Here is a 23,059-nt window from a genome sequence, read left to right as displayed (position 1 = left end):
AGTTGTTGGTCCAAACAGTTGACCCATTTTTATGGTTAACCTGCAGGTGTTAACAAAAGACTCCGTCACAATTATGGTGGATGCGATCGTCTACTATCGTGTCTTTGATCCTGTGATGTCTGTCATCAGCGTGATCAATGTGGCCAGCGTTACTCACCTCCTGGCTCAAACAACACTGCGGAACATGCTGGGCACCAAGAGCCTGACGAGCATCCTTACCGAACGTGAGCACATGGCACAGGAGATGGAGGTACACTCAAAACAAGCAATTACCCAGACAAATAATTATACACTGTTGGGACAAACAAATTCGCTCCAACCTAGCACAAGACTTTCCATTTATAATACTCTGTTGCACGTCACCCTCAGTCTAAACATCTCAATTAAAATACTGCCTATAACATGGTCCACTCTCTGTAAAAAGTTCATAATTTATAATGCTCCCTCTGTTACTCCACCCTTGATACTGGGTGTTCAGTATCATTGAGTACTATAGCACTGTCTTACTGCACATTGTATAAGACCATCAGTGCAACACTCTCCATTCTGCTCCACTTTCAATACCGGGGTCTCACTTTTGGTATTGTTGTACCCTATTTATAAGGTTCTCAGTTTTAACACTCACAGATACGCACTCAGTTTTATAACCTCTCTGTTACATACGTATATAGGTTTTTCAGACCATTCTGTAACGCAGAGCAGCAATTGTACCACATCGTCCTTCCCTGACTGTCTTTTCCTTGTGCTCCCCCACCCACCCCTGCACTCAGAAACACCTGTTTGATGCATCGAAGGGATGGGGAATCAAGGTAGAACGAGTGGAAATCAAAGACGTGAGACTGCCGGTGGCATTGCAAAGAGCGATGGCAGCAGAAGCTGAAGCTGTAAGGGATGCCAAAGCCAAGGTGAGGGCTGCGAGTCTTGCTCGGTTATATGTTGGAAATGTGGAGGGATAATGGGGCTGGATTTCACCCTTACACACCTGTAAAAAGATCAAAACGTGATTACCAGGTGGGAAGGGGTGAACTGGCTTCTCTCTATTCGACCTCCTCAGCTGGTGACAACAAAGATCCAAATTTCTCTTTCTCAAGAGTATGCCTTTCCCAAATCAGAATGCATTTAGCGATTTCAGCCGTGAGCCGTAATGATGGGAGGACGTAATCAAACAACATTTCCTTGAGTGGAAAGAAAGAGCAAATTTATTACCCATGAAACACGAAAGTAATATATATTTTTAATTCATCCCAGGGATGTGTGTCTCACTTGCTGGGCCAGTGTTTATTGCCCATCCATAACTGTCCTTGAGATGGGCAATTGAGAAGGGATTAAAACATGATGTCGAGCATTCAACCCTCGTGCAGTCATTCTGGTCCCGTACACATACCAGAAATGAAGGGAGTTTGAATCCAATTAATAAAACAATAAATGGTTAAGTCTCCTTTAAGCCCATGACATATAGGAGCAGAATTAAACCTTTGGCCCATCGAGTTTGCTCTGCCATTCAATCATGGTTGGTATGATTCTCATCCCCATTCTCCTACCTTCTCCCTGTAACCTTTGACCCCCTTATTGATCAATAACCGATCTATCTATGTCTTAAAGATACTTAATGACCTGGCCTCCACAGCCCTCTGTGGCAATAAGTTCTACAGATTCACCCTCTAGCTGAAGAAATTCCTCCTCATCTCAGTTTTAAAGGAGTGTCCCTTCACCATCAGAAATGATGAAGTGAAGGGACACTCCTTTAAAACTGTTCTAGTTCTCGTCTCTCCCACTAGTGGAAACATCCTCTCCACGTCCACTCTATCCAGGCCTCTCAGTATTCTGCAAGTTTCAATCAGATCTCCCCTCATCCTTCTAAACTCCATCCTCAATCACTCTTCATATGACAGACCCTTCATTCCTGGGATCGTTCTTTGATTGTCTTTGAGGCGTAGATTTTAAACGTAGTGGCCAATTTAAGCCAGCTGGTTTCTTAGATCCAGTCAGCTGTAGAAGATGTTGTAATAACTATAAGATCTTAGTTCTGTGATAGAACTTCTCGAACTGTACACTCATTCACAAAGAGAGCGGGAAAGAGAGCAGCCTTCAGTCTGCTTCCTCTGCTGAAGACTTTCTTGACACCAATTACGTCACCTGCAATCTTCTCTAATGGTTGGGGAGCCTGCTTTGAAATATTTCACCCATTTTGTATTTCCAAGACATTTTAGGTGGTCTATCTGGTGGCAGCCATTGTTTCCATGTACAGTACTTTACTATTGCTTTGTCAGTTCCGAGTTTTGATGGGTGTCTGTATTAGAGGAGATGTCACTCTCTTTACAGTCCCCTGAGGGTGATTTTTTTTTGTTTCTCCCCTACACCTTGCATTTTAAAGCAGCTTGCTCTGTCTCAGTTCAAGGTAAAACATTTCCAATCAGATGAAAGTTTAAATATCATAGTTTCAAAATTAAAGATGGCACAGCCTGGTAACCATAAGAACATAAGAAATAGCTTTAGGATTGACTGTTCTGTCCCTTGTGTGTCCTGTACCATTTAATAAGACCATGTTGATCTTATTGTGGTCTTCACTTTCTTGCTTTCATACCAAAATTCTTCACTCCCCTGTAAATCAAACATCAAACAAAAGATAATTAATTTCTGGCCTTGGTTTGACTGGATGTAATCGTAGAGTTTTGATAACATGACTTCCTCCTTCACCAGGCCCCCCAGTGCTTACCCATAGGTTGCCCAACAGATCCATTCAGATAGATCATAGAACCCTACAGTGCAGGAAGAGGCCCTTCGGCCCATCGAGTCTGCACCAAACACAATCCCACCCAGTCCCTACCCCCATATCCCTACATTATTATACCCACTAATCCCTCTAACCTACGCATCCCTGGACACTAAGGGGCAATTTCTTAGCATGGCCAATCAACCTAACCCGCACGTCTTTGGACTGTGGGAGGAAACCAGAGCACCAGGAGGAAACCCACGCAGACACAAGGAGAATGTGCAAACTCCACACAGACAGTGACCCGAGCTGGGAATCGAACCCAGGACCCTGGAGCTGTGAAGCAGCAGTGCTAACCACTGTGCTACCATGCCGCCCATAGGGAAGCCCTTTCCCACAGACAGTGGAGAGGGAATGGATTCCTCATTACCCAATTGATTTTTTTCATTGCCTAGTCTAACATTATTGCAGAAAGGGTTGGAAATAAATTATTTTTCAATGCTCCTATCATTTATCTAGTACTTTAGATCTTAAATATCTGGAGTTTCCAAGATGATACTGGAGGGTCGGCGTCTCTGGCCACTGTTCACTAATCTTGATACCAGTGCTACTTCTGACTGCCCAATTCAGCTACCAATTCCAGAGAGCTGAAGCTCAGCTATCATGGCATCTCCTCGTACCTTCCTGACCTCTGGAGCTGAGTGACCTGTCCCACAATACATTTATCCACCAGCAGAAGACAAATAAGATGTGGTCCTTTTACTCGCACTGGGATGGGTGCTATGCTGATTCACCAGAATGATGCCAGGGCATGGACTCTTCAATTATGATGACAGCCTGTACAAACTTGGCTTGAATGTCACAGGTGATTAATGACTGAGGTGTAAATGCATCACCTCACATTTATCTGAATTAAACTCCACCTGCCATTTGTCAGCCCATTGGCTCAATTGATCAAGATCCCATTGCAATCCTAGGTAACCTTCTTCACTGTCCACTATACCACAAATCTTGATGTCATCTGTGAACTTATTCACCATGCCTCCTAAATTCTCATCCAAATCATTACTATAAATGACAAATAACAGTGGAGCCAGCACTAATCCCTGGGGCACATTGCTGGTCACAGGTCTCCAGTTTGAAAAACAGCCTCTACAACCATCCCCTGTCTTCTGTCATCAAGCTAAATTTGTATCCAATTGGCTACCTCACCCTAGATCCCTTGAGATTTAATGTTATGCAACAACCTACCATGCGGTCGGTACCTTGCTAAAGTCCATGTAGACAATGTCGATTGCACTGGCCTCATCTACCTTCTTGGTTATCCCTTCAAAACACTCAGTCAAATTTGTGAGACATGATTTTCCACTCACAAAGCCATGCTGACTGTCCCTAATCAGTCCTTGCATCTCTAAATGCTTGTAGACCCTGTCTCTCTTCTAACAACTCTTCTAACAACTTACCCACTACAGACATTAGGTTCACTGGCCTGTAGTTCCCAGACTTTTCACTGAAACCCTTCTTAAACAAAGATACAACAGTTGCCATCCTCCAATCTTCTGGCATCTCACCCATGACTATCGATGATTCAAATATCTCTGCTAGGGGACCTGCAATTTCCTCCCTAGTCTCCCACGATGTCCTGGGATACATTTCATCAGGTCCCGAGGATTTATCTATCTTGATACACTTTAAGACTTCCAGCACTTCCTTCTCTGTAATATGTACACTCCTCAAGACATCACTATTTATTTCCCTAAGTTACAGAGTTGAGGAGGAACAACTTCTCCCAGAGGGTAGTGAATCTTTGGAATTCTCTGCCCATTGAAGCAGTGGAGGCTACTTCGCTAAATGTGTTTAAGTCACAGATAGATAGATTTTTGACCAATAAGGGAATTAAGTGTTATGGGGAGCAGGCGGGTAAGTGGAACTGAACCACTATCAGATCAGCCGTGATCTTATTGAATGGCGGGGCAGGGAGGGGCTAGATGGCCTACTCCTGCTCCTGTTTCTTATGTTCTTATGTTCAAGTTCCCTAACATCCATTCCTTTCTCAACAGTAAATACTGATGAGAAATATTCATCTCGGATCTCACCCCTCTAGTGGATCCGCACGTAAATGGCCTTGATGATCCCTAAGAGACCCTACTCTCTCCTTAGTTACTGTTTTGCCCTTTATGTATTTCATAGAATTCCTGCAGTGCAGAGGGAGGCCATTTGGTCAATCGAGGCTGCACCGACCACAATCTCGCCCACGCCCTATTCCCGTAACCCCACATATTTACTCTGCTAATCCCCCTGACGCTTGGATCAATTTAGCATGGCCAATCCACCTTGTAGAAGCTCTTTGAATTTTTCTTTGCCTCATCTGCCAAAGCAATCTCGTTTTGCCCTTCTGATTTCTCTCTCAACTCTAGTCCGACCCCCTCTTTGCTCTTCAAAGGTTCCACTAGATCCCAGCTGGTCATATGCAGGTCTTATGCCTCCTTTTTCTTCTTGACCAGGAGCTCAGTATCCCTAATCATCCAAGGTTCGCTACTTCTACCAGCCTTGCCCTTCAGTCTCAAAGGAATGTGCTTATCCTGAAACCTGGTTAACACATTTTTGAAAGCGTCCCACTGACTAAGTGTCCCTTTGCCTGCCAACAAACTCCCCCAATCAACTTTTGGAATGTTTTCTTTTGGGCCAGACCTATCATTCTCCGTAGCTACCTTAAAACTAATGGAAAGGATATTGATACAAAGATTTGATAACTGGAGCTCTTCAATGGCAGATCTGATGGGACTGAATAATCCACTCATATTCTCAATGGCCCTCTGCAATTTCCTTCCCTTTTCCCCCAGGTGATTGCTGCAGAAGGTGAAATGAATGCCTCTCGTGCCCTCAAGGAGGCAGCGGTGGTGATGGCGCTGAGTCCGAACGCCCTGCAGCTCCGTTACCTCCAGACACTTTCTGAGCTTGCTTCAGAGCGGAACTCCACCATCCTGTTCCCAGTGCCGATCAACATCATGACAACCTTCACAAAGTGAAGTGGGCTCATCAACACAGGTGTCTATGGGAACTATTCTTTCTGAGTGCAGTACTGTAAAGTGAGCTGTGGTGCACATTGTGTAAAAAGTTGACCTGTTATCCATCAGAATGGACTATTCAAGAAGCCTGCGCCATTAGATGTTGGTCATTTTTGTGGGTCTGTCTCCTATCCCCTTTGTCGTCTGCCTCCTCAGTGCATGGGCCTTAGTCTTTGTGCTCTATGTCTGTCTGTCTGTCTGTAGGTTTGCATTCATGGTTCTGGCCTAGTTGACTCTGGAACATCAACTTGGGAATCTATATAATTCTCTTCCCTTTCGCTTATTTTTAAATGAACAAAGAACAATACAGCACAGGAACAGGCCCTTCAAGCCTGCACCGCTCATGAGCCCAACTAGACCATTCGTTTGTATCCCTCTATTCCCAGTCTGTTCATATGGCTATCTAGATAAGTCTTAAATGATCCCAGCGTGTCTGCCTCAACTACCTTGCTTGGCAGTGCATTCCAGGCCCCCACCACCCTCTGTGTAAAATACGTCTCCCTGACATCTGCGTTGAACCTTGCCCCCCTCACTTGAACTTGTGACCCCTTGTGTTCGTCACCTCCGACCTGGGAAAAAGCTTCCCACTGTTCACTCTTACTATGCCCTTTGTAATTTTATATACCTCTATTAGGTTGCCCCTCATCCTCTGTCTTTCCAGGGAGAACAACCCCAGTTTACCCAATCTCTCCTCATAGCTAAGACCCTCCATACCAAGCAACGTCCTGGTAAACCTCCTCTGCACTCTTTCCAAAAGCTCCACATCCTTCTGGTAGTGTGGCGACCAGAACTGGACGCAGTATTCCAAATGTGGCCTAATCAACGTTCTCATAGCTGCAACATCATATGCCAACTTTTATACTCGATGCCCTGTCCAATAAAGGCAAGTATGCCTTATGCCTTCTTCACCAACTTCTCCACCTGTGCTGCCACCTTTACATAAGAACATAAGAAATAGGAGCAGGAGTAGGCCAACTAGCCCTTCGAGCCTGCCCCGCCATTCAGTAAGATCATGGCTGATCTGTCGTGGCTCAGTTCCACATTCCCGCCCTCTCCCCATAACCCTTAATCCCCTCTCTTATCAAAAACCCATCAACCCGCGTCTTAAAAATATTTAGCGAGGCAGCCTCCACCACTTCAACGGGCAGAGAATTCCAGAGATTCACCACCCTTTGAGTGAAGAAGTTCCTCCTCAACTCCATTCTAAACCTCCCCCCCTTTATCTTGAGGCTGTGCCCCCTAGTCCTACTATCCTTTCTGAGCGGGAAGAGTCTCTCCACCTCTATCCTATCCATCCCATTCATCATTTTATACGTCTCAATGAGATCTCCCCTCATTCTTCTAAAGATTCTTCTTTAAGGATCAGTGGACTTGCACACCCTCTGTCCCTCTGTGTGTCTATACTCCTGATGGTTTTGCCATTTATTGTATAGCTCCCCCCTACATTAGATCTACTGAAATGCATCACTTTGCATTTATCTGGATTAAATTCCATCTGCCATTTATCCACCCAATTTTCCAGCTATCTATATCCTGCTATATTCTCACACAATGTTCATCAGTATCCGCAACTCCAGCAATCTTTGTGTCGTCCGCAAACTTACTGATCACACCAGCTACACCTTCTTCCAAATCATTTATACATATCTCAAACAGCAGAGTTCCCAGTACAGAGCCTTGCGGAACACCACTAGTCACAGACCTCCAACCGGAAAAAGACCACTTCACTGCTACCTCTGTCTTCTATGGCCAGCCCAGTTCTCCACCCATCTAGCTAGCTCACCTTTTATCCCGTGAGATTTAACCTTTTGCACCAGCCTGCCATGAGGGATCTTGTCAAACGCTTTACTAAAATCCATATAGATGACATCCATGGCCCTTCCCTCGTCGATCATTTTTGTCACCTCCTCAAAAAACTCAACCAAATTGGTGACACATGACCACTCTCGTACAAAACCATGTCTATCGCTAATGAGATTATTCAGTTCTAAATGTGCATATATCCTACCTCTAAGAATCTTCTCCAACAATTTCCCTACCATGGACGTCAAGCTCACCGGCCTATAATTACCCGGGTTATCCTTGCTTAAGAAGGTTACCCTTCTTAAATGACGGGACCACATTTGCTATCCTTCGATCCTCTGGGACCTCACCTGTGTCCAGTGAAGAGACAAAGATTTCTGTTAGAGGCCCAGCAACTTCATCTTTGTCTCCTTGAGCAGTCTAGGATAGCTGCCATCAGGCCCTGGGGATTTGTCTGTCTTAATGTTTCCGAAAAAACCCAACACTTCCTCCCTTGTAATTGAGATTTTTTTCTAACAGGTCGACACATCTCTTTGAGACACTACCAGTCGACATGTCCCCCTCCCTTGTGAATACTGATGCAAAGTATTCGTTTAGGATCTCACCTACTTCCTTGGGTTCTAAGCATAATTCCCTTTCTTTTGTCCCTAAGAGGTCTGATTCTTTCCCTGACAATCCTCTTGTTCCTAACGTATGTATAAAATGCCTTAGGATTCTCCTTAATCTTGTCTGCCAAGGACATTTCGTGACCCCTTTTTGCCCTTCTAACTCCCTGTTTGAGTTCTTTTCTACTTTCTCTGTATTCCTCCAGTGCTCTATCTGTTGTTAGCTGCCTGGACCTTACGTATGCCTCTTTTTTCTTTTTGATTAGACCCACAATTTCACTGGTGTCCACGGTCCTCGAATCCTACCTTTCCTGTCCTTTCTTTTTATAGGCACATGCCTGTCCTACAGCCCTATCAACTGCTCCTTAAAAGACTCCCACATGCCAGATGTGATTTGCCCTCGAACAGCCACCAAATCTTGCCTAATCCGGCTGTAGTTAGCTTTCTCCCAATTCAGCACCTTACCCGTATGACAGCATTCATCTTTTTCCATTACTATCCTAAAGTTTATAGAATTGTGGTCACTATTTACCACATGTTCCCCTACTGAAACTTTGATAACCTGACCGGGCTCATTCCCCAGTACTAGGTCCAGTATAGCCCCCTCTCTAGTTGGACTATCAACATATTGTTCCAAAGAACATTCCTGTACACATTTTATAAATTCCTCCTGGTCCTGACCCCCAGCTGTATGCAATTTCCAGTCTATACAAGGGAAATTAAAGTCTCCCACTATAACAACCCTATTTTTTCTGCACCTGTCCAGAATCTCCTTACATATCCGTTCCTCAACTTCCCGTGGGCTGTTGGGATGCCTATAGTATACCCCCAGCATAGTGACTGTGCCCTTCTTGTTCCTGAGCTCCACCCACAGTGACTCGTTACATGACCCTTCTAAATTGTCCACCCTCTGTACCGCTGTAATATGCTGCCTAACCAGTATTGCTACTCCCCCACCTCTTCTAGCCCCTCCTCTGTCTCGCCTAAAACACTTATACTCTGGAATATTCAGCTACCAGTCCTGTCCTTCTTTCAACCAAGTCTCCGTCACTGCAACCACATCCAAGTTCTGCGTAAGCATTAAGGCTCTAAGTTCGTCTGTCTTGCCCATTACGCTCCTTGCATTGAAGCAGACGCACTCCAGACCTCCAGGCCCATTGAGGTCATCCTCCCCCAGAATACTCTTCCGCTTAGATAGCCTTGTCCTGGCTCCAAGCTCATCCCCAGCCTCTATGCTTATTGACCTATTGTTTTGATCCCCACCCCTCGCAACATTAGTTTAAACCCACCCAAACCACACTAACAAAACTCCTGGCTAGGATATTCATGCCCCTCGGTGTAACCCATCCTTCTTGTCCAGGTGCCATCATCTCTTGAAGACTTCCCAGTGATCCACGAATTTGAAACCCTCCCTCCTGTACCAGTCCTTTAGCCACGCGTTTAGTTGTACAATCTCCCTGTTCCTAGCCTCACTAGCATATGGCACTGGGAGTAGTTCAGGGATTGCAACCCTAGAAGCCCTGCTTTTTAGCCTACTACCCAACTCCCTGAATTGCTCTTTCCGGCCCCTTTTAGGATGCTTCCTACCCGCTCAGAGACATCCAGGACCCCGGCACCAGGGAGGCAGACTACCATCCTGGAGTCTCATTCACGCCCACAGAACCGCCTGTCTGTGCCTTTAACTATTGTGTCCTGCACTGTTATTGCTCTCCTAGTCTCCCTCTTTCCCTTCTGAGCCACAGAGCCTGACTCCGTCCCAGTGACCAGTGGCTTACCTCTGGAGGATCATCATCATCCCCCCCCCTCCCCCCCCCCCCCCCACACAGTATCCACAACAGTATACTTGTTTTGGAGGGGGAGAACCACAGGGGATCCCTTCACTGACTGCTCTCTCCCATCCCCTCTCCTGTCTGTCACCCAGACCTTACTGTTAAGGGGGGACAGCCACCGGGCTACTCTCTGGTACGTGACCTTTACTCTTCCTAACCGTGACCCACGTGTCTTCCTCCCGTGGCCCCGGTGTGACTACCTGCCTGTAACTTCTCTCTATTAATTCCTCATTCTCCCTGACTAGACTAAGGTCGTCGAGCCGCAGCTCCAGTTCCCTAACGCGGTCCCTCAGGAGCTGCAGTTCCACGCACCTGGCGCAGATATGGACTTCCGGGAGGCTAGGCGACTCCATGAACTCCCACATCCGACACCGAAAGCAACAAACCGGCCTCTCACTCACAATTACCCCTTTCTTTAAATTCCTGGAAGAACGAAGAACAGAACCTACCCTGCCTCTGTTTACGTCGAAGCCCATTGAGCTCTTCAGCCTTCACTCTGCGCCCGTTCTCAACGCTGCCGCTGTATAGAGTGGCCTGCTCTTTATAGTTCCCGTTTACCACTGGCTGGTGTCAGGCGTCTGCGCAGTCCTCCCAGTAAAAAAAATCTTTTGCAAAGGGAAAAAGCCCGCGAGAAAATTTAACGGATAGATAAATAAATAAATAACCAAACACTAGCTGCCTTACCCTCAGCGTAAATCCCTCCCTCTCAATCTTGCTCTGGTCACACAATAAGGCTGAAAGAAAACAACCTTTCATTGCCATGTTTACAACAATTTCCTAGAGGTTTCTTTCTCTTTGATTTCCAATGGGTAACTGTCAACATTAGGATTAAGTCACCGCTCTGTCTCGTTAATCTGCATTGTAAAAGTTCCCTTTAGCCAAAAACACCAGTTAGAACTGAGAAAAAAAAGGCTAGAAAAAAGACTAACAAATGCCAACAGGAGGTGGTAAATAAACACCAGTTTTGCAGTGATAAACACAGCTTCCCCACGATCCCAAACCTCCTATTCTGCGCAAAGCGGGGTGGGATTGGCACTGTGCCTTCTACAGAGCATGAACTGCTGCTTATTCTCAGACTGTGCATAACACATACTGGAGATGGATCTGAACACTCTGTCAACTTTTGCCAAACTTGTATGTAACTAGTTTCACCTCTGTGAGCCTGTGTGCTATGTTCTGGTTGGTTAAACTATGTCAGACATTTAAGCTTTTTTTTTAAAGGTTTGTTTACTGTATCTTTTTTAACGCTGACAATTAAAATGTTTCTAAACAAAGTTTTAAAGAAATTTGTTGTCCATGCGCACAACGTTCAAGTCAATGTTTAATTAGCAATATTCAACTTTCTTCTTGCAACGACCTCGTCTTCTGGTTGGCATAATCTCTGGTTATCTCCCCGTTGTTTAAGAATGGAGGGGTGCTTGGGTGTCGGATACGCCTGAATCTCTGAACAATGAATTCACCAGACTGCACCCAAAAACAAGGGATAACCATTAAAAACAGAGCAAAAGAGCCCTGAAGAAAATAACTTCCAGCTTTTAGGTCTTGCTTTTTCAGTCTTGTAGGTGCTAACAACGAGGCCCTCACCCTTCAGAAAATGGCAGCTCCATCAAACCCTTCCAGAATGCTGTAATAGAAGGTAGCTTACTTGGGTACTGCCTGTCTGACAACTTGCATGTCTCAGATGATCTTACTTTGACATAAGTGCAGGTAGAAATACTGTGAGGGAAGGGGTGATTGCTAGGGGCAGGCATGTAGGGTGGGGAATTGAGGTGTGGGCAAGAACACAGTGTTAGGTCCCACCTTCCAATCTGCAATAGGATAATAGAGGAGAATCCATGCACTTTGATCAAGTCTAAGGAGCAGTTACTGTTGTCATAGAATCCCAGTAGTGCAGAAGGAGACCATTCAGCCCATCATGTCGACACCGACCACAATCCCACCCAGGCCCTGTTCCTGTAACCCCATACATTTATCCTGTTAATCTCCCTGACACTAGGCTCAATTTAGCATAGCCAATCAACCTAACCCACACATCTTTGGACTGTGGGAGGAAACTGGAGCACCCAGAGGAAACCCACGCAGACTCGGAGGCAACATGTAAACTCCATGTGTAAACCTGAGGCCGGAATTGAACCCGGGTCCCTGGCGTTGTGAGCCAGCAGTGCTACACACTGTGCCACCATGCAGTGTCATAGAAGGAAATGAAGAAACCAATTGGTGCATAGTAAAACCTGCATACAGATAAGATAGCGTCATGGTAATATCACTGGACTAGTAATCCAGAGATCCCGAGAGACAAGAGTTCAAATCGCATCAATGCAGCTGGTGGAATTTAAATTCAATTAGTTTATAAGATCTGGAATTTGAAGCTGTCACGGTAACAGTGCAATGAAACCATCGTTGGCTATCCTAAAAGCTCATCTGGTTTATCAGTGCCCTTTTGGGAAGAAAATCTGCCAACCTTACTAACATGTGACTCTTAACTGCCCAATGAAATAGCCAGGCAAGTGTTTGTAGCAAACCATGTAATAATCCTGGATAGACCAATAGGCGTTGACCTAGTCACTGGAAATGACAATGGCACGCCAGCTCCACTGACCTTGCAAAGTCCTCTTACTCACATTTGGGAGTTTATGCTAAAACTGGGAGAGCTGACCCACAGACTGGTCAAGCAACAACCTGACATAGTGATACTCATGGAATCATATCTCACAGACAATGTCCCATCATCAGCTTGGATATGTCCTACCTGTAGGATAAATCCACCTGAGGTGGCTACACAGTAATAAACACGCAGGATGGAGTTTCCAAGTGAGTCCTCAACAATGACTCCGGCCTCCATGAAGTCTTGTGACATCATTCAAACATAGTCAAGGAAAAGCCATAGAAGGTGTTTCCAAGCTACACAGTGATAACCAGCTCACTGATATTTTTGATGTTTTGAGTTCCAGCAGGCCCACTCAGATTCTATCCCTAAGAATCTTCTCCAACAATTTCACTGTCACTGACGTCAAGAACAAGACAGCATTGGCTATCCTCCATCCCTCTGGGACCTCATTTGTCTGGGGAAATCAGACAGATGTAGTCCTTCAGGACACTTGAATTGTCCATGATACCCCACATCTCGCAGGAGTAGCACCCAACTCTGCCAATTGACATCCCTCTCTATTGGTTGTTAGATTAAAAATTAAATACTAGTTAGGCCCTTAAAAACCACTGCCGGTGCTCTCACGAATAAGCCCCCTAAAATTAATATGTCTCCTGGTTCGTACAGGTTGCTACAGATGTTAAGTCTAGCTTGCTACCTTCTAGTAAGTGTGAGAAAAAAAACTCTTACCTTAGAAAATGTAGCTTAGATTCTACTCCTGTGAACCTGGGAATGAACAGGTTAAGGGCATGTGTTTCCTGATTTTTGAAGAACCATTCAGGAGCCTCTCTGCCTTTTGAAAGTCTGACATCAACAGGAAGTAATGCTGTAGGATCTCCCGGTGTTGCTGGAAATGAGACTTCAATTCGAGTCTCATAGGCTGCTCCTCTCCTTTCAGCCCCCTGGAATTGACCTTGGGGTTTGAGACCCACCCCATGGAAAGTGCCTTCATAAGGTCAGCAAACAGATTGATTATTGACCTGTAAATTCTTTCATTGAATCATAGAGTCATAGAGGATTACAGCATGGAAACAGGCACTTCGGCCCAACATATCCATGCTGCCTTTTTTTCTAAAACCCGTAATCTAATCCCAGTTGCCAGCACATGGCCCATATCCTGCTCTACCCATCGTACCCATGTAACTATCTAAATGCTTTTTAAAAGATAAAATTGTACCCGCCTCTCCTACTACCTCTGGAAGCTTGTTCCAGACACTCACCAACGTGTGAAAGAAATTGCCCCTCTGGGCACTTTTGTATCTCTCCCCTCTCACCTTAAACCTATGCCCTCTAGTTTTAGACTCTCTTACCTTTGGGAAAAGATATTGACTATATACCTTGTCTATGCCCCACATTATTTTATAGACCTCTATAAGGTCATCCCTCAGCCTCCTACGCTCCAGAGAAAGAAGTCCCAGTCTATCCAGCCTCTCCTTATAACTCAATCCATCAAGTCCCATGGCAGATGGTAAGAGCAGCGGCATTGCCTGGTGAGCCATATTTGATGAAGCATGGCACCCCTCAAGCTGTAATCTCTGGCAACAAGCCCATTTTAAAATTAAGAAAAAGAAATCAGGAATAAAGATTTCAAATATTTACAGCCTCTGCAACCTCCTTGACTCCCCAGTGTTGGATTTTGGGGGGGTACTCCAAAGATGCGCTGGGAAATCCCCTCTTGCAAGTTGCCAAATAAGAATTTAAGTGGTAAACTGTCCACTGGGCAATTGCACTGCACTTGGAACCATCCGATAAAGTGCGTTAAATCACTAACTTTGGATTGTTCTGCCAGTTTACACTCGCTCTTGAAGAGTTAGAAGGGGAAAAAGAAATTTTAACTTTAGTGAAACTAAACAAAGACACAGATCGAGCCCCGCATGGATTAATATTCCCCCCCCCCCAACTACTCCTCAGCGCTCCGGAGACCCTTACCGTCCCACACCACCCTCAGCTAAGAGCCCCACTTCCCACAAGGAAGGTGATGGCCTAGTGGTATTATCGCTTGACTTAATAATCCAAAAATTCAAGTAATGTTCTGGGGACCCGGGTTCAAATCCCACCACGGCAAATGGAGGAACTCGAAATGAATAAAAAGTATCTGGAATTAAGAATCTGCTGATGAATGTGAAACTATTGTCAATTGTCGGAAAAATCCACCTGGTTCACTAGTGTCCTTTAGGGAAGGGAATCTGCTGTCTTTCCCTGGTCTGGCCTACATGTGACAATGTGGAGATGCCAGCGTTGGACTGGGGTAAACACAGTAAGAAGTCTCAACACCAAGTTAAGGTCCAACAGGTTTATTTGGTAGCAAAAGCCACTAGCTTTCGGAGCGCTGCCCCTTCATCAGGTGAGTGGGAGTTTTGTTCACAAACAGGGCATATAAAGACACAAACTCAATTTACAAAATAATGATTGGAATGTGAGTCCTTACACATCGTTAAGTCTTAAATGTACAGATAATGAGAGTGGAGAGAGTGTTAAGCACAGGTTAAAGAGATGTGTATTGTCTCCAGACAGGACAGTTAGTGAGATTTTGCAAGCTCAGCAAGTCGTGTGGGTTACAGACAATGTGACATGAACCCAAGATCCCGATTGAGACCATCCTCTTGTGTGCGAAAGTTGGCTATCAGTCTCTGCTCAGCGATTCTGTGTTGTCGTGTGTTGTGAAGGCTGTCTTGGAGAACATTTACCCAAAGATTAGAGGCTGAATGTCCGTGACCAGGCTGAAACCCACGGCAATCACCAGGTAAGATGTTCTCTTTCTGTTGGGGAACACTTCAGCAGTCACTTTTCTCAAACGAGAAGGCATTTATTGTCCATCCTTAATTTGAAATAAGTAGCACACGGCAGCAATCAGTGAGGTTTAGAGCTTTTGATACAACTGGTGACACGGTGGCACAGTGGTTAGCACTGCTGCCTTACAGCGCCAGGGGCCAAGTTCAATTCTCGGCTTAGGTCACTGTCTGTGCAGAGTCTGCATGTTCTCTCCATGTCTGTATGGGTGTCCTCCGGGTGCTCTGGTTTCCTCCCACAGTCCAAAGATGTGTGGGTTAGGTGGATTGCCTGTGCTAAATTGCCCCTTAGTGTCGGGGAGATCAGCTAGGGTAAATACGTGGGATAGGGCCTGGTGGGATAGTGCAGAATCGATAGGCCGAATGGTCTCCTTCTGCACTGTAGGGATTCTATGATTTTGTGAGCTAAATGACTTGCTTGGCCATTGCTGAGACTGGAGTCACATTTAATCCAGAGCAATGCAGTGACCCAGCAGGGGCTGCTGCTTTTCTCATTTGTGTTTAATTTATTGATTTTTGTTTAATTTGAAGAGTACAAACCAGACCAGGTAACAACAGCAGCTTTACATTTTCTCAAAAACGTCACTGAACCAGCTAGGTTTTTGAGTTTCTCGGCCACTATTACTTACGCCAGATTTCTTCTTATTCCAAAATTATTCAGTTAGCTGGGTTAAAAATTCCTCAGCTGTCGAAGTGGGATTTGAACTCATGCCCCCTTCATCCCGCTGCCCTCAACTTCCTCCAGCACGATTGGCCTAAAGCCCTTTGTGCAGTCTCTGTTGGATCTTGGTAATGAAGTTTGGATAGAGCAACTGAACGAAGGTCTGTATGAAGAAGAGACTCCTTGCGATGAAAGGCTTGTTTCTGCGTTGTGAATTCTGTGCGGGCTTTGTACAAAAGCTCCAATTCTCAGAATTATAGAATCCCGACAGTGCAGAAGGAGGCCATTTGGCCCATTGAAAGTGTACTGACTCTCTGACACAGCATCTTTCCCAGGCCCTCTCCCCATTAACCCTGCACATTTCCCATGGCCAATCCACCTAACCTGCACGTCTTTGGACTGTGGGAAGCAGCTGCCTCTACTGGGCCACTGCATTGCTCCAGATTAAATGTGACTCCACACACAGCAATGGCCTAGCAACTCATTCAGCTCGCAGAATCATAGAACCGGACAGAGCAGAAGGAGACCCTTCGGCCCATCGAGTCTGCACCGACCACGATTCCACCCAGGCCCTACCCTGTGTATTTACCCTAGCTGATCCCCTTGACACTAAGGGGCAATTTAGCATGGCCAATCCGCCTAGCCTGCACAGCTTTGGAATGTAGGAGGAAACCCACGCAGACACGGGGCGAACATGCAAACTCCACGCTGTCACCTAAGGCTGGGCTTGAACCTGGATCCCTGACACTGTGGGACAACAATGCTAACCACTGTGCCCATCCGTGTCAGCCCCCCTATATCTCTCTTTTTCCTCGCTGCCCATTCTCTCCTGCCTTCTGTGGCCTTGAATGGACTTTTCTGCATCAAAAGGTGCCACACTGATACAGATACAGAGAGCAGCGAGTGCTGCTAGTTCCATAGCTGCACGGCAGGAATAGATTTAATGGGGCTTTACCGCCAATGTAAATATTTATCAGTGCACCTCTGCCCACCATGTCACACTGGCCGAGTCCCTCTTGTATTTGTTTCTCTCCCATCCGTTTAATTCACATGGGCTTTGTTATCCCATCGCTATGGTAACCCTAGTTTATATTTGACTGCCTATTGACCGCGCTTGAAGTTTGTTTTTGCTGTTTGTCGTTTGCAAACAGGAATTGCATTCCAGAAAGGGAACCCTTTATTTCAATGTTTTATCACCGGCTGAATCCTGATTGTTTTTGCATTCCTCTTCTCATTTCACAGCCCCAAGGATTATGTTCCGCTGGTTAACGTTTGTTCTATGTACCACAGTCGCCGTACCAGGTAACTATGACTTTCTCTGCTTCCATTCTCTGGTCTAACTTGCAGTAAATTGAGGGGTTTTTTTCACTAAGTGTACAGGTTGATGCGCAAAGTTCAAAACCAGAATGATATGGGACAATGCCAGCGCAGACACGATGGGTCGAATGGCCTCCTTCTGCACTGTAACAATTCTGTCATATCCTGGATTGATCGCGGACTGGATTCAATGGGGCAGAGCAACACCAGACAGAACTGGATGGTTAGAACGGTTTGGCATTTTACCCAGTGGGCTGGCGTGTTGAACCATGAGGCCTACTCAATTTGAATCCCAGTCACGGCTCAGTGGGTAGGTCTCAGTAGGAATGGATCTAAATAATCCTGGTCTGAAAAGGGGTAAGGAAGGGGCAGGAGGGGAGTGATTGGGGGGAAAGAGGAACTCTCCTGACATCAGGTAACAATTCAGGGGAACATTTTCCAGGATCTGCAGGACTTTAGTTTTACTCATTTCACTCGTAATCAGAGGTAAAATCAACCAACCTTTTATAAATGTCGCTAATGATTAATTTTATTAATATTAGATAAACGCAGGTAGATAAGGTGACAAACTTAATTAGAAGTGCAATTTTTTTATTATTATTCATTCATGGGACATGGGTGTCGCTGGCTTTATTGCCCATCCCTAGTTGCCCTTGGAGGGCAGTTGAGAGTCAGCCACATTTCTGTGGCTCTGGAGTCACATGTAGGCTAGACCGGGTAAGGATGGCAGACAGCCTCTTTCTGCACTGTAGATTCTATGGTTCTATTTCCTTCCCTAAGGGATATTCATGAAACAGGTGGGTTTTTCTGACAATCCACAACGGTTTCATGGTTATCAGTAAATTCTTAATTCCAGATATATTTCCTTGAATTCAAATTTCACCATCTGCCGTGGCGGGATTTGAACCTGGCTGAGTTTCTGGATGAATAATCTAGCAATAATACCACTAGGCCATCACCTCCCTGAAATCCAGAAGGGTTGATGCTAATTTGGGAGACTGAGATTAATTCAACACCAGCCTTCTGATGGCCTCCTCTTCCTCCTCCTCCTCCTGGCCTGTCTCAGGATTGCCTGCAGACTGTAAGATGTCTGTGGACTGTCTGCAGTCTGCCTTCAAATTGACCGAGTCGCCCGTGGACTTTCTGTGGACTGCCAGTGAACAACGCCTTCTGAATGTGTCTAGACCATTTGATCTGTCTCCGGACTGTCTTCAGAGTCCCACAGGGATATCCATGCTGGCATGCAGCAAGACCTGCACAGTATGTAGGCTCAGGCTGATGGGTGGCAAGTAACATGCGTGCCACACAAGTGCCAGGCAACGACCATCTCCAACAAGAGAGAGTTTAACTATTGCACCTGTCGCATTTACCAATTCCTTTGGTAAAGTGGTGCACTTAATCAAGCTCAACTTCTTTGATACTGGATGTAATTTCTGCCACCTCTCCAGATTTTCCACTGATCTTATGGAAGATCATTGGGAAAATCCAGCTGAAGAAGTCCATGTTCAGATCAGCTTGGCTAGGTTTCTTGCACCAGTCTTCTTCCACCCACTGTATATGTTGACAATTGGGATGTATGAGCCAACTGCTGTGGACGTACATTCTAAACATTTTGGATGTTTGAAGAAAATTTCCCACAAGTTTCCCCGAAGCATTTCATGAAGAGGATCATAAAATCCCTACAGTGCAGAAGGAGGCCATTTGGCCCATTAAGTCTGCACCCACCACAACCCCACCCTGATCCTACCCCATAACACCATGTATTTACCTTAACTAGTCCTCCTGATACCAAGGGGCAATTCAGCATGGCCAATCAACCTAACTCGCACATCTTTGGAGTGTGGGAGGAGGAAACTGAAGCACCCAGAGGAAACCCACGCCGACGTGCGGAGAACGTGCAGACCCCACACAGTCACCTGGGGCCAGAATTGAACCCAGGTCCCTGGCGTTGTGAGGCAGCAGTGCTAACCACTGTGCCACCATGTCGCCTGGATTATAACACATAGCCAAGTATGAGCAGTTGTTCGAAGGGGTAGGCTGGGTGAACTGAAGGACCTTTCCTTATTCTGCATCTTTGCTTTTTATGTTTTCACATCATTCTATTTTCCTCCAGTGCCAAGTCAGGGAGCAGAATGCCACAACTTCACAAAACTACCAGTGACTGACACAATCATTGGCACTGAGGTGGTCGTGAGACTTCTGCTCTACACGGGGAAGAACTCAGACTGTGCCACCTTGATCAATGCCACCCATACCAGCCTGCTGGATGTCAGCAAGAAAACCATCTTCCTTATTCATGGCTACAGACCATTCGGATCCCCACCCAGATGGTTGAGAAAGATGATAACGACTTTACAAATGATGGGTGACATAAATTTAGTCATTGTTGATTGGAATAGAGGAGCAACTACCATCAACTATGCAGCTGCCGTCTCCAACACCAAGAAAGTTGCTAAAATTTTGGTACCTGTTATTTCTAGGATACTGGTAAGAAGTTTTGGTTTATTGTTGTATCAAACCCCTTTGATGGCTGTGTGTCTGGTGATTATTGGATTCTCAAAGTTCTTATGTTTTTTTCAAGATCTCAGTAAGAGCAGGGCAACATCTACAGAAGAAAATCAATGTCTCCCCAGTCTCAGGTCTCCTGAGCTTTGTTGCTAAAACATTGGGACATGATTAACTCTAACCAGAATGGTAGTCTTAACCAATACAGACAAGAGCAATGCATAGGGGAGACAGGAATGTGGATTGCTGTATTAATGCCTAAATTCAAAGCAGGAATCGAGTGTGGGAGAAATGTGTAATGGCAATCGAGGGCGGAGAATGAATGGTGGCGAAAGGAGGAGACAGGAAGGCAGGGAAAGTGAGAGGGAAGGGAAATGATTAAAAAGGATGGAGAAAGACAAGGGATTAGAAGCTGGGATTGCTGGAAGTACATGGAGCAGGTAGGAGAGCAAGAAGGGTGTTAGAATCAAAGAGGCTTACCGCATGGAAACAGCCCCTTCAGCCCAACTTGTGCATGCCGTCCTTTTTTTTTCTTTTTAATGGCTAAGCTAGTCCCAATTGCCTGCATTTGGCCCAAATCCCTCTATACCCATCTTACTCAGTTAGCTTCAGTAGAAAGGGAACGGTGATGAAGAGGGAATATAGGCTCAGACTGCCATCCTAGTCGGAGTGGGGAGGATGGGGATGCTTGAATTGGGAAGTGGAACACGAGGTGTGAGCTACATTGACAAAGGCCAAGCGACAAAGTGCATCTGACCACTTAGATTCATGTAGTAGGTCTGTCTTTGAGCTGTGGCTTTCTGGGGCTTCCTCCATATTTTCTGGAGCTGCTTGCTGACCCTTGTTATTTTTGTAGCTGGTTGTGCATGTAGCTATCGAGGAGTTTGAGCAGATAGGTAGACATCAGACTCCTCGTAATTCAATCATAGAACCATAAAATCCCCACAGTGCAGAAGGAGGCCATTCGACCCATCAAGCCTGCACTGACAACAATCCCATCCTGGCCCTATCCCTGTTGCCCCGCATATTTACCCTGCTAATCCCCATGATACTTGGCACTTGCAATTTAGCACGGCCAATCAGCCTAACCTACACATCTTTGGAGTGCGGGCGGGAAAACGGAGCATCCGGAGGAAACCCATGGGGACATGGAAGAAAGTGCAGACTCCACACAGACAGTGACCCAAGTTGGAATCGAACCCGGATCCCTGGCACTGTGAGGCTGTAGTGCTAACCACTGTGCCACCGTGCTGGAATCAGGCAGGAGTTTCTTGATGCTATTAAGGAAAAGAAAGAATCTACATTTATAAAATACATTTCATCTGTCCTAAAGCACCTTAGTGCCAATTGGAAGTAGTGTTTTAATGTAAGAAATACAGCAGTCAATTTGCTATACGGCGGTTAGCACTGCTGACTCATAGCACTCGGGCCCCAAGTTCAATTTCCTCCAGGTGCTCCAGTTTCCTCCCACAGTTCAAAGATGTGCGGGTTAGGCAGATTGGCCATGCTCAATTGCCCCTTAGTGTCAGCGGGACTAGGCAGGGAAAATGCACAGGGATATGGGAAACGGGCCTGGGTGGGACTGAGGTTGATGCAGATTGGATGGGCTGAATGGCCACCTTCTACACTGTAGGGTTTCTATGAAGTTCCCATAAGCAAGAAAAAGATAAATGGCAGGCTTTAGGTAGTGATGGTTGAGGAATAAATATTGGCCAAGCAATGGGGAAAACTGCCTTGCTTTCTTTGAACATTGCACTGGGACCTTTCATATCCATTTGATTTCATTTGATTTATTATTGTCACATGTATTGGGGTACAGTGAAGGGTATTGTTTCTTATGCACTATGCAGACAAAGTATACAATTCATCGAGCACAGTAAGAAGTCTCACAAAACAGCTTAAAGTCCAACAGGGTTTATTTGATAGCATGAGCTTTCGGGGGTGGGGGGGGATGTGTCAGCTGATGAAGGAGCAACATTCCGAAAGCTCGTGATCCTAAATGAACCTGTTGACTTCAACCTGGTGTTGCGAGACTTCTTACTGTTCTCACCCAGTCCAATGCCAGCATCTCCACATCATTCATAGAGTACACAGGAGAGAAGGAAAGGAGAGGGTGCAGAATATAATTTTGCACTTATAGGTAGAGAAAGATAGCTTAATATACGGTAGGACCATTCAAAAGTCTGACAGCAGCAGGGAAGAAGCTGTTCTTGAGTCGGAATTTTGTATCTTTTTCCTGACGGAAGAAGATGGATGAGAGAATATCCAGGGTGCGGGGGGTCTTATGCTGGTGCATAATCAAAGACCCCATGCATAAGCGTAGACAGGGTCAATGGATGGGAGGCTGGTTTGTGCGAATGGATTGGGCTTAATTTACATCACTTTGTAGCTTCTTGCAATCATCTGAAGAACAGCACCTTCGACAATGCAGCACTCTCTCAGTGCCTGTATGGGCCTCAGGTATTGAAGGTTCACTAGGCTGATACCGGAGATGAGGGGGTTAGCCTATGAGGAGAGATTGAATAGACTGGGTCTGTACTCGTTGGAGTTTAGAAGGCTGAGGGGGGTTCTTATAGAGACATATAAGATAATGAAGGGGCTAGATCGGGTACAGGTAGAGAGATTCTTCCCGCTTAGAAAGGACAGCAGAACTAGAGGGCACAGCCTCAAAATAAGTGGTGGGGGGGGCAGTTTAGATCGGAGTTGAGGAGGAACTTCTTCACTCAAAGGGTGGTGAATTTCTGGAATTCTCTGCCCGTTGAAGTGGTGGAGGCTGCCTCACTGAATATATTTAAGTCACGGGTAGATATATTTCTGATAGACAGGGGAATTAAGGGTTATGGCGAGAAAGCAGGAATGTGGAACTGATTCACTTCAGATCAGCCATGATCTTATTGAATGGCGGGGCAGGCTCGAAGGGCTAGATGGCCTACTCCTGCTCCTATTTCTTATGTTCTTATGTATAAGGACAATGAATTGGATTCAGTTTGATTTGATTTTTGGAGCTAGCAAAGAGATGGATTCGGTGCTGTCTGGTTTACTCTGAGCATTGGCTTCAAAACTTTAAGAATGGAGTAAAAATTATAAAAATAAATAAAAATAGCCCAATGTTAACAATAGAA

The 23,059-nt window shown here is 45.5% G+C and overlaps 2 protein-coding genes across 2 annotated transcripts in view; both read left to right on the top strand.

The window, feature by feature from the left end:
* The window catches only part of LOC145353037 (stomatin-like), a 29,088-nt gene extending 22,976 nt beyond the window's left edge, over positions 1-6,112 (top strand). Inside the window, exons 5-7 of the mRNA XM_080203358.1 lie at positions 47-250; positions 771-905; positions 5,557-6,112. Coding sequence (XP_080059484.1) covers positions 47-250; positions 771-905; positions 5,557-5,742 — 525 coding nt within the window. The 3' untranslated portion in view covers positions 5,743-6,112. The remainder of the gene's footprint in view (positions 1-46; positions 251-770; positions 906-5,556) is intronic.
* A 7,373-nt stretch (positions 6,113-13,485) lies between these two features.
* Positions 13,486-23,059, top strand: part of LOC145352897 (lipase member H-like) — a 28,981-nt gene continuing 19,407 nt past the window's right edge. The window contains exons 1-4 of the mRNA XM_080203197.1: positions 13,486-13,620; positions 15,176-15,408; positions 17,358-17,417; positions 19,546-19,919. Of these exons, the coding sequence (XP_080059323.1) occupies positions 17,369-17,417; positions 19,546-19,919 (423 nt within the window). The 5' untranslated portion in view covers positions 13,486-13,620; positions 15,176-15,408; positions 17,358-17,368. The remainder of the gene's footprint in view (positions 13,621-15,175; positions 15,409-17,357; positions 17,418-19,545; positions 19,920-23,059) is intronic.

Source organism: Carcharhinus amblyrhynchos, chromosome 15, assembly GCF_965287045.1.
Source record: "Carcharhinus amblyrhynchos chromosome 15, sCarAmb.v2.hapA, whole genome shotgun sequence".
Taxonomy (NCBI): Eukaryota; Metazoa; Chordata; class Chondrichthyes; order Carcharhiniformes; family Carcharhinidae; genus Carcharhinus; species Carcharhinus amblyrhynchos.
This window is presented reverse-complemented; position numbering and strand designations above follow the sequence as displayed.